The following is a 19,011-nucleotide window of genomic DNA, read 5'->3' on the forward strand; positions in this document are numbered from 1 at the left end:
TTTCTGTGTGATGGATTCTCTATCCTGCTATAACATCATCCTAGGAAGACCATGGATCCACGATATGAAGGCCGTTCCATCAACGTATCACCAATGCATCAAGATCCCTACCCCTTGGGGGGTTGTCAAGATCGACAGTGATCAGCAGGAGGCGAAAGAATGCTACTCATCCTCGATGAAATCCTCGACCAAACCTAGTGCAGCATAGCAATTAAAGACGCGGGCCCAGGATATCGTGGAGGATCCGGAGCAGGATGTGAAGAAAATTATCCTAGACCAGGATAATCCCGATATTTCGGTGCTCGTGGGAACCAATATCCCTCAGGATATTGAAGAACAATTAATTAACTTTTTGAAATGCAGGATGTCAATGTTTGCATGGAAGCATGAGGATATGACAGGTATATCTAAAGACATTATTACTCACAAGCTTGGAATTGACAGGTCATTCAAGCCTATACAACAAAAGAGAAGGAAATTCGCCCCTGAACGGAATGCAATTATCCAAGAGGAAGTTGAAAGATTACTGAAGTCCAGGATGATTAGAGAAGTCAAATTCCCTAGATGGCTAGCAAATGTGGTGGTGGTTCAAAAGAAGAATGGGAAGTGGAGAGTCTGTGTAGACTACACAGACCTGAACAAAGCTTGTCCAAAAGACCCATTCCCTCTGCCTCATATAGACTCGATGGTGGATGCCACTGCTGGTCATGAAATGTTGACCTTCATGGATGCATCCTCAGGATTCCAGCAGATTCAGATGAAACCTTCGGACCAGGAGGATACTGCTTTCATGACACCAACAGGTATTTATTGTTATACTGTTATGCCTTTCGGTTTAAAAAATGCAGGTGCAACGTACCAGAGATTGGTGAATATGATGTTTAAAGACAAACTGGGGGACACCATGAAAGTGTACATTGATGATATGGTGGTCAAATCCAAGAAAGCTGAGGATCATCTTCAGGATATTAAAGGAGCATTCGATATCCTGGACCAGTATAATATGAAACTTAATCCTGCAAAGTGTCATTTTGGAGTGGGGGCAGGAAAGTTTTTAGGATACATGGTGACGAAAAGAGGGATAGAGGCAAGCCCGGAGCAGATCAAAGCTATCTTGAATATAAAGTCTCCCTCAAATATGAAGGATGTCCAACGGTTAACAGGACGAGTGGCAGCCTTAAATAGATTCATATCAAGATCCTCGGAAAAGTGTAAAGAATTCTATGATATCCTGAAAAAGAATAAAAAGTTTGAGTGGGGTGAGAAGCATGAAGCAGCCCTGCAGGATTTGAAGCAGTATCTCTCAACCGCACCTCTATTGATGAAGCCTGAGGATGGTGAACCATTATCCTTGTATCTGGCAGTATCAAGGAATGCAGTAAGTGCAGTACTCGTAAAGGATCACGAAGGTCAGCAGTATCCTGTTTATTATGTTAGCAAAAGTTTGTTAAATGCTGAAACTAGGTACTCTCACTCAGAAAAACTAATACTAGCCCTAGTAATGGCATCAACAAAGCTTAGACATTATTTTGAAACACATAGGATTCATGTTAAGACTAATTATCCTGTTAAGAATGTGCTTAGGAAACCAGAAATGTCAGGCAGAATGGCTAAGTGGTCAGTAAAATTGAGTGCTTATGATTTAATATATGAACCTAGAAATGCCATAAAGTCTCAGGCTTTAGCTGACTTTGTGGCTGATTTTAGTAGTGACATTCAGGATGAGGTAGACCTAGAAGTTCAACAGTTGGGAGAATCCTCAGGATCCTGGACATTATATACCGATGGTGCATCTAATGTAAGAGGAGTAGGATTAGGAATACTACTGAAATCGCCACAGGGGGACATAATACCCCAGGCTGTTAGATGTGAATTCCCTGCTACTAATAATGAGGCAGAATACGAAGCCTTAATCGCAGGATTAGAATTGGCTAAGAATATGAATATTAAGAATTTGCAAGTATATGTTGATTCCTTGTTAATTACTAATCATTTTAATGGATCCTATGCAGTCAAGGGTGAGAAACTAATGGAATACCTCGGTATTCTTAAAAAATTAGCAGGATATTTCGATGTTTTTACACTTGAACAGGTACCAAGAGAGGATAACGCCGAAGCAGACGCATTGGCAAACTTGGGATCATCAATCAGGATACCGGAAGGAATCCCAATACCGGTATCACATATCCTGTATCCTGCAACGGATCCTCAGCATAAGGAAGTAGCAAGTATTCAAGATCCTGAAGTGGTGTATCCTGGAGAGGATCCTAAATCCTGGACAACTCCAATTATGAGATATCTCAAGGAAGGACATATCCCCGAAGACGAAAATCCTAAGGCATTTAGGATGAAGGTATCACGATTCACTATCATAAATAATATTCTATACAAAAAATCTCTTGCAGGGCCATACTTGAGATGCTTGGAGGATCCTGAAGCCAAAGAAGTACTTCAGGATATACATGAAGGGGATTGTGGTAACCATACCGGGGGCAGGTCATTATTTTCGAAAGTGCTAAGGACAGGTTATTATTGGCCAACAATGAGAAAAGATGCTGCAGAATATGCTCGAAGATGTGATGCATGTCAAAGGCATAGTAACATATTGCATCAACCAGCTGAACCACTATATCCTGTAGCATCCCCTTGGCCGTTCATGAAATGGGGGATGGATATAGTAGGGAAGTTACCAAAAGCTCCGGGAGGAAAAGTCTTTATGCTGGCAATGACGGATTATTTCTCTAAGTGGGTTGAAGCTGAAGCATTTGTGCAAGTTAGAGACCAAGAAGTAGTATCCTTCATAAAGAGGAATATCCTGACCAGGTTTGGAGTACCAGCTGAAATTATTTGTGATAATGGGTCCCAGTTTATAAGCAAAAGGACTACTGACTTTTGCAAAAGTTGGGGAATCAAGATGATAACGTCTACTCCGGTGCATCCTCAAGCGAATGGGCAAGCTGAGTCTTCAAACAAGATAATAGTGAATAACTTAAAGAAGAGACTTGGAGCCAAAAAAGGAAGATGGGCAGAGGAATTACCCTTTGTGTTATGGGCTGACAGGACAACGGTAAAAAATGCAACCGGCCAAACCCCATTCTCCTTAGTATTCGGAGCAGAAGCAGTAATTCCAACGGAAATGGTGATACCTACTGCAAGGTCTATCCTACAGAATCCTGAACAGAATCCTGAAGCCTTATGTCAAGATTTGGATACCATAGACGAAAGAAGAGATGCAGCAAGGCTAAGGATGGCAGCATATCAACAAAGAATATCCAGAGCATATAACAAGAACATAAGGACTAGGAGATTTCAAGTGGGTGATTGGGTGCTAAGGAAGGCTTTTCAGAATACTACTAATCCTGCCGATGGCAAGTTAGCTCCAAAATGGGAAGGACCATACGAAGTTGAATCAGAAGCAGGGAAAGGAGCATACAGACTCAAGAATATGGAAGGGGATATGCTACCAAGGTCTTGGAATGTTGTACACTTAAAGCTCTATTTCAAGTAAGAATAGAATTTAATTTCTATCTCAGAACGGTATGTATCCTATCTCTTTTAAATATATATGTTTATTATCTTGAACCAATACTGACTTAGGCATCGGAGGGGTGTTAGCCAAGCTAACACCCACCTTAGTTTACGATTGTTTTGCAGCATATGCTCCAGGATATGGCTCCAGGATGTGTACTCAGGATAACTCAGAAGATTAGAGGATTGGCCCCCTCTCTCACGTTTAAGGGATACTAATCCCTTCACAGGTTTAAAGGTATTCACCTTTCTCCCGAATTGGGTTTAAACACCCCGCCTGGAGCGCAAGTTATTCAGGGATAGTTCAAGGTGGCGGGACCAGTCCATGTAAAAGTGGCTGACAATTTCGTTACTGTTGGCTATATCCTGAATTCTAAAGGTATATGAGGATTGATCACCCTCTCTCACGAAAGGGTATTTTCATACTCTCTAAGGTTTAAAGGTTTTCACCTTTCTAAGTCTTGGAGTTTATACACTCCCGCCTGTAGCGCATGAAACTCAGGGTTTATCCCCAGTATACTAAGGGTTCATTTCAAGATATCAAGGGTTTTGCCCTGGGGTATTTGGAATTCATTCGAGTCAAAAATATGAATACATTTGTGTTTCTATATTGAGTACAGGGGACATACGTTATACTATTCTGAGGATGGATTCGAGTTTATAAGTATGCACTGGGGACAAGCTTGTAATGAAGAATTGAAATTGATTCACTGAGAATCTCTGGTATGATCTTTCCTTTTTAGACAACTAATAGGATGTATTTTAATTAGAATATCTTTCAGGATATTCACCGGGATACATTTATAACGTGTTCTCAAAAATGTTCAAACAAAACAATTTTCACAAGTGAAATTTATATATCAACAACAACAATGGTAAAACCAAAAAAGGGTTATATTATTAACATAGCAAAAGATTATGCTCTTGGCTTCGTCTCAAACCGAGACCCATCCACCAAAAGCATAGTTAGTTTCCTAGCATATTTACTTAACAAATGAAGGCTTCGTCTTGAAACCCAAGATACCTCCACCTTCACTTGTTAAAAATGTTCAAAACAAACCATACTAACTGATGACCAAGGGCTTCGTCCTGAAACTCAGGATCCCTCCACCTTTGGCCATCATATTGTCTACGTGCAGGAAATTGAAATTGTTCAACAAACAAGAAAAGTAAATTGTTCAAGTCATCAACCATTAAACCTAAAAAAGTGGGCTCCGGCCTAGGCATCAATATCCATCATCGCCCACTCAGCTGCCCTCACACAGCGGCATCCTCTCCTGCTTTCCCCGGCTTCTCAGCACCAGCATCCTCAGCAGCATCCTGTCCAGCATCCTCACCAGCATCTGCTCCGGCATCCTTCTTGTCTCCAGCCTGATCTGCCACCTCCGCTGACTTGGAAGATTCACCGGCTTCAGATGGGAGTGGCACAGCTTTGCCTCCAAGCTCCTTCAACTTGGCCACCCAGGATTCAATTGGACAGGATGGACAAACAAGACCTGTCTCCTTGGCCTCATAGGCCATCTTGATGCGTGCTTGTAACAGGGAGACAATAGCAGAAGTCTTGATTCCTTCCCGGAAATTGATCATGGCCTGATCATGATCCATTTGCATGGTGGCCAATTTGAGCTCGGCATCCTGAGTGACCTTTTTCAGCTTATCCTCATAGTGCCGACTCTTCGCTTCAGCAATGGCACCTTGGTCGGCAACAGTAGTTTCAAGCTGCTTGATCCTGGCTTCATGAAGTGCGACGGTACCACATGCATCATTGTACAAGTGGAGCAAATGCTGGAGGCCCTGTGCACCAATAACAGGTACGAGTTAGAATATATATATATATATATATATATATATATATATATAATGACCAAGATATCCTATCAGGATATCCTATTAGGATATCCAGGCAGGATATATGTGCAGGATATATATGCAGAGTATGCGTCAGGGTATTACCTTGTTAAGGAAGGATGTCATTGGCTCTAAGGAATCGGTAAAGCTGAGATCGTCATAGGAGAACCCTCCTGAGCTTAGAGCACTGACCTCAAGGCCCTTCCTCTTTTTCGCTGCGGAAGCACGTGTCCTTGGGTTGGCCTTGGGAGCTGGGAGTGGCTTGGAGCTGGTGGCAGCAGGAGCCTCCTTCTTGACTATGGTTGGAGTTGGATAGCTGTCGAGTTCGTCGAGGTCTAGATAGACTGGAATTTTGCTGTAATCTGCACACAGGGAGTAAAATTCTAAACCTCTCCTAATAATATCAAATAAAAACATGTATGTACAGGATATTTTGCAGGATCCTTACCAGACATGTTTGCGCTTGAAAGAGGGCTTGGAGTTGGTGGAGATGGGTTGAAACTTCTCTCTGCCTCTGGAAGGAGTCTAATGGCGTCTATTCTTTTTTGAGAATCAGCGAGGGGAGGTGCAACTTTCCTGAAATCAGCTGCATACACAACAGAGAAAGTTGGTCAGTTCAGGATATAAAGCAGGATAAGAGGCAGGATTATCTATAAACCCTAAATCCTACCCTTCTTCAACCATCTCATCGGATAATCCGTTCCCCGGGGATTGAATCCCTTTTTATAAAGAAATATTTGGATTGTCAACCATCCTCGTTCCTGGTGGCACGAAGTATCAGTGGGTCACCAGAAGTAGAGTAAAACAAGAATCGACAAGAGCCGTGGCATCTAAGTCGGTATGCTAGGGGGAGGTCATGGATAGAAAGATCAGGAATGTGGTTTCTCTTGATTTGGTCAAGAACGGATAAAACACGCCAGAGCATTGGCATGGTTTGGCTAAAAGAGATTTTGGTGGTATTGAAGAACTCGGTGATGAAATCTGGAAAGGGGAATTGTAGCCCTAGGGTAAAAGGGAAAGCACTAAAGCATATCCACTCGTTGGAGACCATGTCCGACCGGATTTCCCGGTCAAACGGTCTAAATACGGTCCCTTCCGGGAAGATGCCAGAGGATTTCAAGGCTGCCAGATGGGCACTATCGAATGTACATGCTTCTTTCTCCGGCTCTTGGAGAAGGTTCTGTTGGATGAATGTGGGAGCCGAGTCACCTGAACTGGACCTCGTTTGCCTAGGCATTTGGTCGCCTGAATTCTTGCCGGAGTAAGATAAAAGATGAATACGAAGATGAGGGAGAGAATATTACCTTTTTCCTTGTCGATTGTGGTTAAAAGAGAGATAAGGACGAGAAGATATAGGGCATGATGAGTAAATATAGGCCGGGTGGTTGAAAGTTGTCACATCAATGGTCTTATCTTTTAATTACCTCGGCCACCGTGAAAAATGTAACCGTTAGTGCAGGATGTCAAACGGTAACATTTTTGGGGACAATTGTTATGGGTGAAATTCTGAGCCCATATCCTGGAAAATATCTTGATATATATCTTGTTTATATTGTATCTGTTTACATTCGGGATGCTGACTCAGGATATTGGTAACATCCTGAATGGTATCCTCAGGATCACTAACGGATTGAATGCAGGTACGTGGGTTAGAAGCTAGCAACGTTCATGAAGACCTTTTCTACTGAAGACTCGGTCCAAGTCGTTCACAAGAAGCCGTTGAAGCCGCATTACTCGGTCTACAACGTTCACATTGGAATATTCGGAGCATCCCATGTTTATAGTAATTTTAGTTTGTAATTCGTTACTATAAATAGTGGGTATATCAGATCAACTAGGACATCACAATCACACTCTCTACACTCTCAACACTTGCTCTCTCGCAACTTTCACAAATTCATTGTAACACTTAGCGATCTGATCTATATCCTGCACTGTATCCTGAAGTTTAAAGCAATAAGAAGAACTAGGCAGCTGCGATTGTCAGCTCCCGAGGTTTTATGCCGGCGATCTAGATTGATCAAGGGCTTTCCTCGTACATCTCGTGTCATTTACTTTACCTTTTTTGCTCATTGTTTGATCGTAGATACAACTCAATATCCTGAGCCGTATCCTGAACACTGTTTTTCCAAAGAACATAACCAGCATATTTTCAGCACACTTTTTAGCACACTACCTCACTTAACTAATTTGATCACTTAATTGCTTCTGTAATTTTTGACCAAAACACTTATGATCTCCAAGCTTAGATAATCATGAATTTATGTTCATACATATGATTTGGCCCTAATTCATGCTCCAATTTGGTGGATTATAATTGAACAAGGGTTTGCTCTCTTGTTCTTCTCTTGGTCGCTACACACACACACACACACCTAGTGTGTGTTGTGTTTTATTTGTATAAATAAATTCAAGTTTTAGTTTTTCCCTTTTAGCCCTTCTAGTTTGTGATTTTATTCATAAAGGCTACAACTCATTGTTTTATTACTATTTCCAAATTACTAACTAGGTTAATTTGTTCCTAGTTAATTTGCTTACAGGTTAACTTTTACTACCAACGGTATTTTCACCTGCTCATTCTTAGTTATTTTGGTTTAGTTACCAAACCCGTTTTTCGGGTGTTACATAGGATAAATATTATAGCCAGATTCAAGTGGCCACTGAGGTTATAGTCTTAGAAGTTGACAATAGGCAATGTTAACTTTTGGGTTATGAACACGTCATGACAATTGATCTCAACTGCAAAGTTATCTTTAGTGACTTGTCAAAGACAAAGATAATGTTATGGATCCAACAACCTGAGGGTTTATTAGAGATCAAGTTATGGAATGAGACTAAAGTCCATGGAGAAAGGGTGTGTGAAGGAAACCTACCTTAGTTGACTAGAGATCCCAAGATCTAAGTTCAATGGGATAACGAATTCATATGCCTAAGGGTGGTCACTGTGGGGGCATAGTTGATATGCATAAGCTAGTATATATGGTCATATACCCCCTAAACAATAAAAGGGTGTTTAAATACTTCCTAGTTCATTCCTATGAAATTCAGTGACAAATTGTGAGGCTAAGCATATTATATGGTAAATGATATTGCATAATCATGGTAACCACGATGCTTTTAATGATTTAAGGAGAATCACCTATGTTAGAGAGAAGTGAGGTCGCTTCGAATGGAATTGGGGGCACAACTCCCAGAGCTCTCGCAGAACCAGGAAAGTGTTCCACGACCATTATTGGACACAACTATGAGGAGATGGCCCGGCTAAGGAGAGTATTGTGTGAAGTGTATTGTCGTCTACACAAATAGGGGTTTGTTCAAGGAGATCGTGTCTACAAACCACTAGGAGGGTAAGTATGCCTCACAACGGAAAGTTCAAAGGGACAGCTACTTATCCGGTATTACTCAACTATCGAGGTTCCATTGGAAATTTAGTTTTTTTTTTATCAATCTCCATTCATGTGCGGGATTGTTGGAAATTTAGATATTATAAATGGATATTAATGTAGTGAACTTATACTTTTATGAAATTATAATTATTTACTAGACTCTTTGTGACAACTCGTGTATTTTCCTGAACGTTTTGTTTTACTGTGTAATTGTATGAACATTAAATTAGTTGAATTTGGCGATTGATTTTATTTGAACGATTGTGTGCTCGGTAATGTGTGAAACCGAAACTCGAAATTGAAATATTGGAAATATGTTATTTTGTGAAACGAAGCGTTGTATTATAGTACTTTGCGATAGGAAACGTTTTAATTTAGGTCTTTCACGAGTTTTGCGAAATCATTACTTTGTGAGAAACCATTACCTATTAAAAACTCAACCCAAGCCCACCTCTCCTCCCCCCTTGCGCCACACACAAGTCCAAATCCCACTACCTTTTCCCTTGGTGCGAAAATTGGGGCCCAAACCCATACTCTCTTGTTTCCTTGTAGCCCACAAGCCCAACCCCCTTGGATTTTAATTATGTAGGAGACTTTGGGAATAAGTAATAAAAAAACAGAAACCCTAACTCACCCCCCTTGTGATCGTCGAGCAGAAGAGACCCCCCCCCCCCTGCGAAAATCAAACCCTAGCTCCTGATTCAGCTTCTTGATTCGCCTTTCACTTCCGTGTAATCCCTTCTATTGCTTCAAGGTTAGTGTTCTTGATTTGGATTGATATTCTTGGTGTGATTTTTGTAGAAACATGGCTGTGATTTTTAGTTAACATGCTAGGGTTTTGATGTTATATGATTTATTTCGGTTAAGTATGCGATTTGTTGAAATAATTGATAGTTTGTATGCGTAAATGATCATTGTTGCGTTTTTTGTGAAAAATCATGATGTGTTACAGCTAGGGTTTTGTGATTTTGATATGGTTAGATAGTAATTGATGATTAACCTGTTGTGAGTTGTTATTAGGAAGAGTTGGGATTGTTTATACGCGTTTTAGTGAAAACAGCCAACTTCAGTTGGCTGTAAACGGACCATTATAAATCAAAAAAATGATTTTCTGGAGTCTAAATTATACGTTTTCGAAAAACGAATCAAATGGCACTGCAATCATATTTTTTGATGTCGTTTGCTATTTTTAAAGGTCTGTTTTGTACAGCAACAAAAGTTGCGTTTTTTCTACAGAAAATGTGTGTTATGTTTCTCGTCATAACTTGAAACCTGGATAGAGTTAGGTCACGAAATTTGTACTGTAGATGGCCACGGGTGTTATTGTAATTCTCCAACTGGAATTTTGTCAATCGGACTTACGATGAATTTTAAATGAATTTTTTCGTGGACTGCAGTCAGAAAGTGACGAATCTGATTGCAGCCATGTAAATGATTTTTATAAAAGAATTGGTAATGAATTGGATCCCGAGATCCTTACATTAAGTAGTATACTAAATTCATGGAAACATAACTACGGTCCGTGACAGAATAAAAAAAACTGAAACAAAATAGTCGTTCAAAAGGAACTTACCCATCACGACATTAGGGTAATTCCTTGCTTCGCCTTAACCGATGACGAAAGCTCGGCTTCTGCCGCTTAATGTTTGGGAATTTTTGGAACAAGTTAACTATTTTATTAAAATACCCGAAAACAGCCCAGTTTTGGATGTTAAAGCTGAAACAACATGAGTAGTGATTTGCGTGTCTAAATATCAGGTATGTTATCTGATAATGATCCAACTTGTTATATGTCAATGAAAGTGTTATGTGCAATATCGTATGCTTGCTTTTGAGTAATTATAGGTGGAATGTTTATATGGGTGTGAACTGTTAAAGTGAGTGCATGTTATGTGGTAGATGCGTGTAGGAACTGCGTGCTTTATTTGAAATCACTAATAAACTAAATGGTAACCATACTAGGACGTGATTGACCAACCCTGACTATTAGCTATTTTTAAGAGTTCAACCGAGCAACCAAAGGTGAGTTCACACTTTCGTCAAAGCATGGGATTCCCGGTGGTTTGGAAATGGGTTAAGTAACAACTATCCCCCCTTGGGTGGTATGTAATCGGAATCGGTTAAGTAACAACTGTCCCCCTTAGGTGGGATGTAATCTGCGTATTCTCCTTGGGTAGAATATGTACCTCGGTCCTCCTTGGGTAGGACAACAACCTTAAACTTACTAGACAAAACTCTATCATGAAGTCCCTCATTTTTATATTGACTTAATCGTCGGACCATTGGCGAACGGGTCATTAGTTAAATAGCGCTACTAGGTCTAACAAGCCTCACACCGTGCCGCAAAGGACGGGAGTGGACTAATGTACTTGGGCACTGTCAATGATAATAGACAGTGACGTAGGGCACATAAACATGACTTAAGTCAGTAGTCGATATGGTAACGGGTCTAGTGGTTTACAACATGGGGTAGCCCCCACGGTATATGGTTATGGGAACATGGAACTGGATAACCTTTGGTTTTCGAAACAACTTAACAACTTATGGTTTTTGGAACAGCATTAAAATGGACAACCAACTGTGAACTCGTCAACCTTTTTGTTGACACGTTGCCACATGCTTTGCAGGTCGTTAGGTACAGGGCTAGAGCTTGCACGAGGAGTGAGCGTTGTGGCTAGGAATCCACAGTTGGATTCCTACTGATGATGTTTATGATTTATAAACCGTTTTATGGGTTTTATTACTTCATGCTTCCGCTACTTTTTAAAATTGGTTTTGGATTTTTGTTTTGGCGAACTTTAAATGTTTGGTTGCTATAGTTTTATTTTACTTTAATTAAATGTTCAGTATGATTGATGGTATGATCCTGGTCAGTCACACGTCTCGTGATAATACTCCGCTTATGGATTTTGAGGGTGTGACACTTTTCATATGGAACATAAGCTCTTAAGTAGAGTTTTTATGTCAATTTACTAGTTTTTATTAGAGTTTATGTCTCTAATAAATTTCTAATTAAGTGAGACTTTTCTCTACCCCATGTCTCTTGTATTAAAAGTAGGCTATGTGCCTAACTTTATGGGTTTTTAATATTAAACTATAAGAGTAAGAATACAAGAAAAAGCCATAAAGTAATTGATGACCCATATGTTGGGAACATATAGAGATAAGTTTCTCTACATGATTCAACTACATTACTATTCTTAGTTTCCAAAAGGTCTAACACCATGATTTTACCGGTGTAACCCCGGGTGTGTGGCCTTCTCCGGCAGTACAGACTGCTTTGGCTGTTGTACCCTGGGAGACAGACGTGTCACCTTTGGTAGAGGCGCGAAATCCGTTTTAAGAAAAGCGTGTTGAACACGTGTCTCAGCCACAACCGTCAACATTTGTTTGTTCTTTTTGTAGGAAATTATTGTACAAGAAAACGTGGTTCAAGACCTCGTTGAAGCCTACACAACGGACTGAAAATACAACGAACCATACAAGTAGATGCGGTTAAAGCTCTTGTTGAAAACCATAGTTTGGACCAATTTAATTACATATGTTGTATTATACGTTATATTCGTTAAGATGCGTACACGGTATATGTTTACTACAATTTCCCAAATGTTTAAAGAGATTATCTTTACTATTTTTTATTTATATAAGTTTTTATTAAAATTGTGACCGACGTCCTACATTGAAGACTACGTCTCATGCCGAACAATTAAACCTGGTAGTTTTGTGGCTGTTGAACAATTGGGTTGACCCGTAGGGTTACGGTAGGTTCGTATCAGTATGACTTTGATTACATATGAACTGGGTATAAGAAAATGCCTTAACCAGACAGACGTCGAATACCAGTGTTTCCAACTTATGTATCCTACAACTCAGTTGTTAAATTGTGTCCCAAACCGCAAGGTGAATGCTTTTTTAATATACTTTTTGATAATCAAAACCGAGCCGCCGCAACTTCATACGCTTCTCTTTACGTACTTAACCACGTCTAATGTAAATCTTTTCCCAACATCGAGTTGTCAATGTAACTTTTATTCGATATTGATTGGTGAATACCTTTTTTTATCTGTGTATTGATATTCAAAACCGAGATCCAGTTCTCTTTACATACTTAACAACGTGAATGTCACCGCTACAACAATAAAATTTGTAAATTGTGTATGAATATAAATAAGTTCTAATTATTTTTATTTTCACCCTGCATACTATAAACTTATTTTATTTGTTTACTAATTTGTTTTTTTCCCAACTAGTAGTTAGGACCCGCGTGTTGAAGAATAGATGTAAAAACATTGAAACGCAAATTTATACCAAAACGTAAAACGAAAAAGAATTTCCACACGTTATAGCAAAGACGTTTACAATACTTGAAATCTTATGTAAAAAAGTGAAGCGTGTAGCGGTGGTACTCTTAAAGCAAACAAAAATCAGATGTAAAAACATTGAACGCATGCGTGTTGCGACGTGTTAACTCGAAAATTAATTGGATTTGAATTTATATAATAATATACTAATAATAATAGTTAAAAAATGTATAAAGTATAGGGTTTATTAAAACTAAAAGTAAACTATAAAGGTTATATGGTACTTATACTTCAAGGGAAGCTTTTTAATATTAAAAATAGTCCAAGGGAAGAAAACATAAATGTTTATATGCAATAGAGGCTTGTACATATAGCTTTAAGACTTGTTTCCGTTCTATTATTTATCAAATATTATATGTGAGGAGATTATACTATTCAATTTTAAAGCTGACGGGTGAATGTTATTTGGCATCTACTATTTTAAAAATTGATGCCAAATGACATCCACCCATTAGCTTAAAAATAGAATAGTATAATCTTCTCTATATAATATTTGATAAATAATAGAACGGAAATAACATGTATTTCTTTACCTTTTTTAAGATAAACGAATACACAGTTGTGAGTTATGCTTAATATTTCTTCAACATCCAGGTATACTTTTGTTGAAGCACGGTTGTGTTTGAACCTGAGTATTTTTTGCTTATCTACATCCTTAGGCGTGACAAACGAAATTGACACCAATCGAACAATATCAATACCAATACCAATATCAATATTCGTTTTTATAGTTGTTGGTTGACTAAAATTCTGTATATACTGTCGCAACTTGCAAAGCGCTTTATTTTATCTACATTTGGATATAAACTTTATTAAAAACCAAACAGCCGCAATTCACGGGAATAAACTATAAATAACATAACATATTTATATGATCATACAAATCAAAAATGGTCTTAAACAAACTATTTCCAGTGCAACTAACATTCGGTTTACAAAAATCCATATTAATATCAAAATGTTTCAAATAAAAAATGTTCGCAAAAGAAACCACATAATTGTCCAAGAAACAGTGCCAGGATACAAGTACTTCACATTGCAAATGCAGAACCAAAGGAAACTGATCTCTGAAAAACCTTTCAAAAACACAAATTTTATAGATTAACGATCAATGATGATACCTGTGACAGTCCTGATCCCTCTCCCGGGCATATTCTCGGTCTCTTTCGTAATTGTATTCCCGATCACGCTCTCTTTCCCGGCCCCTATCCCTCTCACGACTTCTGCTCCTACGTCTGTTCTTGCTGTTTTCTCTTTCCTCCCTTCTGTCTCTGCTTCTTTCTCTTCTATCTTTATCACTCATTCCTGCTTAAAAGAAAACAAGAATATTTTTTAGGTTCGTCACGTACTGATTAAAGTTAAATGTATATTGACTGTGTACATAATAGGGTTATGTAAGAGTTAGATACCTAATTAGTTTAATATGCCCCCCACAAACTAAGAAAAATAAAAAAATAAAAAAACGTATATACGGACGACCGTACCTAGCTCCTCAACCTCCCAGCCTGCCCGCCCAGTTCCGGGTAGCACCTGACCAGCTTCAGTTTGTTGCGCCTTGACACGAAACTTCTTCTTCAAGTTTCCAAATTCATCATACATCTCACCATCATCCTGAAATTTGCAGGGTAAAAACATGCACATGCAAAAAACGATAAACGTCTGTAACTTGACAAAAATGATCTTACTTCTTCAGCTTCCCGTCTTCGACGCTTTGTTTCCTCTAATTCTTCTTCGTCAAGTTCTTTGTACCCACCAGCACGCCCTCCTCTACATACACAAACCACATACATCATGTATGATATATCAAACATGTGATGGTAAAAGAAACCGTTTCGGTTCATTTAAAATACCTCACACCCCCTTCACTAACACCGGGCTTATTCGTGTTGCAGATGTTGCATTTTAATCGCTTTGCCCAGTTGATGTTAGCACACCTGGAGACATATTTTAAGCATTTATGTACTTGTAACATACTCGAAAACAATGTTTAATGGTTAACTGCTCATGTACTTACATTGGACAAGACCAATCATTAGGACCAAACAGACCAGTAGGACCACCAACTCCACCTCGCCCGCCACCTGAATCAGAACCACCACGACCCCTACCCCGACCACCGCCGCCTGCACCACCACCGCCTGCACCAGCAGGCCTTGCACTTCCACAGCGGTTGCATACACCACGAAATGCAAAGTTTACATTCGTACAACTGGTACCAAAACATCATGAACATAATAATCAATAAACATAACTAGTTACATTATTATAGAATATATATATATATAGATACATAAAACTAGAAAGAATGAGCTGCTCACCAATATCATATCACAGACCTTGTATTCGGACACGCCCAGTCACCATCTTGCTGCCATGCTTTTTGCGGAAGGTTTCCGGAAGCATCACCACGACCTCTACCTCGGGCCCCACTTCCATTAATATCGAAGGCACTTTCATCGGGTCCCACGTCATTGACCAAACTCGGGTCAACAAGCGGTGCGACAGAATTATGTGAATTTTTTGACTGTGCCATGAGAACTTCAATAATATTCCCATGAAATTCCTTATTATTGAACCATTCTACAGCAGCTAATGCGGCATGTGGATCGTCATACGTCACTGTGGCATCGCCCTTAGGCTCGTCTGTTACTTTGTCCCGATATAACCATATTTTCGGCCGGCCTGTTCTTTTATCTTTCTATATTGTAGAAACAAAAAGACTCAAATATCAACAAACAATAGAATAAATGAGGTAATACAAAATAAATACATAAATTAAATATACATGCGGGTAAAGAAATACCTTTTTAGAACCCATACCTTTAGCAAACCGATTGTGCCAAAGAATTCAGCTAACATATCTTCATCGGTTCCAGGTGGCAAGTTACAAACATACACAGATCCATTTGAAGGGGCTCCCTTAGCTGAATAGTTTGCCATTGTACTCGAGCAAAATCCGAAACTATATAACCAACATCAAGCACTACAAAAAGGAAGAAAAGAAAAGGGGATTAACTTTTAACCACAATAGGCAACTGTAGTTTTACTTATAATAACCAGAACAATATAAATCACATGTTATTAACATAGTTATCGATAGCGAATAGCGACAACGTACCTATATGCTACGTCGCGATAGCGATGAAATAGCGCTCGCTATTTCGTGTTTAGCGATAAGGTAGTTAAAAATTTAAGAAATAAAAATACCTATCTATATAATTTTATATATATATAATGTTTATTTTATACCTTTTTATGTATAAAAATATAAGTTTAAGGACCAAACGTAAGCTAGTGAAAATAGGGGGGTTAAATGTTAAGATACACGAACTAATTTTACACTTTTTGTGTAAATTTTACAAGTTTTAGGGAGTAAATGTAACTTAATAAATGATAGAAGGGTTAAAAGTTAAATTCCATAAACTTATTTAACCCTAAAAAGGCTCCAACGTAATAAAAACGCAGCCGCTCTTCTTCTTCCTAAGTTACAGCAAGTTTCCGGCAGAAATTGCAGGTTTCTGGCTGGAATTCAAAGTTTATAAAACCCTAAAGCCTAAAACACGCTAAAAACCCAGCCGCTCTCTTCTTCATCTTCATCTTCCTGCTTTCCAGCACAAAGCATCACCGAAATCGGAATTTTTCGCCGGAAATCGCCGCCGGAGTCGTTATCTGCTCGCTATATGGTCGATATGCACCTTGTAGCGGAGGTTGGCCGCCACGCCACACTATTCGCTATAGCGTCCGCTATGGACGCTATTGATAACTATGGTTATTAACAAGTCTAGTCAATCAATCACATAAGACTAACAATGTTGCTGCTATTATCCCCAAATAAGTGTCAGTCTCACTGACAAATAAACAATTTTGCTGAAAACAATATAGTAACTCTAAAATTTTATTAATGTTGCTTCCTAAACCCTCAAGGAAAAAAAAAAGGTTTGGTTCACCACAGTCACCTGTTGTTATTCAATCACAGTAGCTATACTCCATTACGAGTTATAACATAAAGAAAAAGGCCAACAAGCTGAAAAGAAACTACATGGATGCTACTATTCTTCACCCTTACAGCATAAAAATATCAACAAATTACAAGCAATGAGAAAATCATGCACAAATACATTTTATGAGTTAAGTTCACGTGAAAATAAAATAAACGTACAAATTGAAAGAAAAGTCAAAAAAGTGGCGGTGTCATTTTGGTAATTATCACCAACTTCAAAATTCTGTAGAGTAATTTTGTAAATGTTCAGGTAGAGTAATTTTGGTCGTGTAGGGTAATTATCAAAATTACACTAACCCCCCCCCCCCCAAAAAAAAAAAAACCTAAAAAAACCTAAACCATTGTAAATGTTCATGTAGAGTAATTTTGGTCGTGTAGGGTAATTATCAAAATTACACTAAACCCCCCCCCCCCCAAAAAAAAAAAAAAAAAACCTAACCCCCCCCCCCCCCCCACACTAAAAACTAAACCATAAAGCTAAACCCCATAACTAAATGCTAACAAAATTACTCTACAAGACATTTTCCAAAATTACTCTACAGAAGTCAAAATTACTCTACTAGAGTAATTTGATAATTACCCTACATTTCCCAAAATTACTCAAATTACTCTACAGATGCTCAAAATTACTCTACAAGACACTTTTTGCTTTTTCCCCAGTTATTTTGAAGTTGCTCATAATTACCAAAATGACACCGCCACTTTTTGCTTTTTCCCTCAATGCGTACGTTTCGTACGTTAATATTATTTTTATTTGATCCTTTACCTACATTTTATCTCTTAGAAGAACAGATATATCCCGACCACCAAAGTTATCATGAAAAAACTTTCTTTTCGCATATATAGCAGTGCACTAATCAATACACATTTTCTCTCATCTCATGGACCTTAACTCTACTTGAAAAATGAGCAAAAGAAATGTTAAGCAATGAGCATAGTGGTTACTTTGGTCACTACAAGTCTATAATAGACTTACTCTCCTCAGTATGAAACGTTGTAGTCCATAATTTCTCAAATTAACATAGAAAGGTCAATCTTCATATACAAAAATATTATATAATATTACATAACATATAAATACAGATTGTTAGGACATAAAAATAAGGTGACAACACTAGCCCTTAACATTTAACAACTACAAGTCACTAACTTGAAACTCATAACCAAAGCAATTTATAAAGAAAACAAGAATTTTCTCATTTTGCTTAGAACGGCAGTTTCTTTCATGGAACACGTTAACAAATTTGGTAGAAATGCATATGCTTTTACTACTTGCTCGGCCACGTGCTTGGTTAAATTTATCTTTGAACAAATGCATACCAAACTGTAGCCTCTAAGAGTACTTGATAAACTGAAGCGGATCATTTCGCCAATAAGGGATAATATCCATGACGTTTAACAAACATTAAGCAGACTAACAAATAGAGCATTAATGTTCAACAATCAAAAAAAAAAATACATGAGGCTAGGCCAGCAATAAGAGCAAAGAACTGCAACAGAATATTAAGCAAGTAAAAAAAAGCTAAAATTTATACTTTTTGACATGCAAATTTAAAATTCTCTAATAAAAATTACAACATAAGTAGGAAACTAAATCGAACATCTCAGAAGAGAATGTTATACGTAGTTCTAAACCCTAATTTTGTTTTGGGTTTGATGAGGATAGAAATTTGGGGAAAGTAAGTAGATTGAAAGAAGAAGATGAAAAATGGAGATGAAGGGAATGTGTAGTTAGTTACCGGAGAGGATCGATGTCGATGAGGTGAGATCGGAGGAACGATGTGGATCAGTAGGGCGCCGAAGTAGAGAGAGAAACTACACACGTTTGTTTGATGGTGTCGAACAGAATCGATATTAGTTGTAGGCTTATGGTTCTTGGACCTGATTT

At 38.5% G+C, this 19,011-nt stretch overlaps 1 protein-coding gene across 3 annotated transcripts; it reads right to left on the minus strand.

The window, feature by feature from the left end:
- Positions 1–13,956: 13,956 nt before the first annotated feature.
- LOC110864923 (transcription initiation factor TFIID subunit 15) lies at positions 13,957–19,011 on the minus strand. Of its 3 annotated transcripts, none has more exons than XM_022114088.2 (8): positions 18,863–19,011; positions 15,944–16,106; positions 15,460–15,821; positions 15,138–15,332; positions 14,974–15,057; positions 14,809–14,890; positions 14,608–14,734; positions 13,967–14,428 (listed from the first exon to the last, which is right to left on the minus strand). In XM_022114088.2, the coding sequence occupies exons 2-8, from the start codon at positions 16,061–16,063 to the stop codon at positions 14,232–14,234; spliced, it is 1,167 nt and encodes a 388-aa protein (XP_021969780.1). In that variant the 5' UTR covers positions 16,064–16,106; positions 18,863–19,011; the 3' UTR covers positions 13,967–14,231. The 3 variants fall into 3 exon arrangements, with proteins under 3 accessions (XP_021969783.1, XP_021969780.1, XP_021969779.1); XM_022114087.2 differs by having other exon boundaries at positions 13,967–14,431; XM_022114091.2 differs by lacking the exon at positions 18,863–19,011 and having other exon boundaries at positions 13,957–14,431; positions 15,927–16,060.

The sequence above is a fragment of the Helianthus annuus genome, chromosome 6 (assembly GCF_002127325.2).
Source record: "Helianthus annuus cultivar XRQ/B chromosome 6, HanXRQr2.0-SUNRISE, whole genome shotgun sequence".
In the NCBI taxonomy this organism is placed as follows: domain Eukaryota; kingdom Viridiplantae; phylum Streptophyta; class Magnoliopsida; order Asterales; family Asteraceae; genus Helianthus; species Helianthus annuus.

Bases quoted from the DNA above. Each gene is read 5' to 3' on its own strand.
- LOC110864923 (XM_022114087.2), bottom strand. From the start codon at position 16,063: ATGGCAAACTATTCAGCTAAGGGAGCCCCTTCAAATGGATCTGTGTAT. The intron at 14,735-14,808 runs GTAAGATCATTT...TGCAAATTTCAG, and splicing joins GAAGACGGGAAGCTGAAGAA to GATGATGGTGAGATGTATGA. The intron at 14,432-14,607 runs GTACGGTCGTCC...TTTTCTTTTAAG, and splicing joins CTGGGAGGTTGAGGAGCTAG to CAGGAATGAGTGATAAAGAT.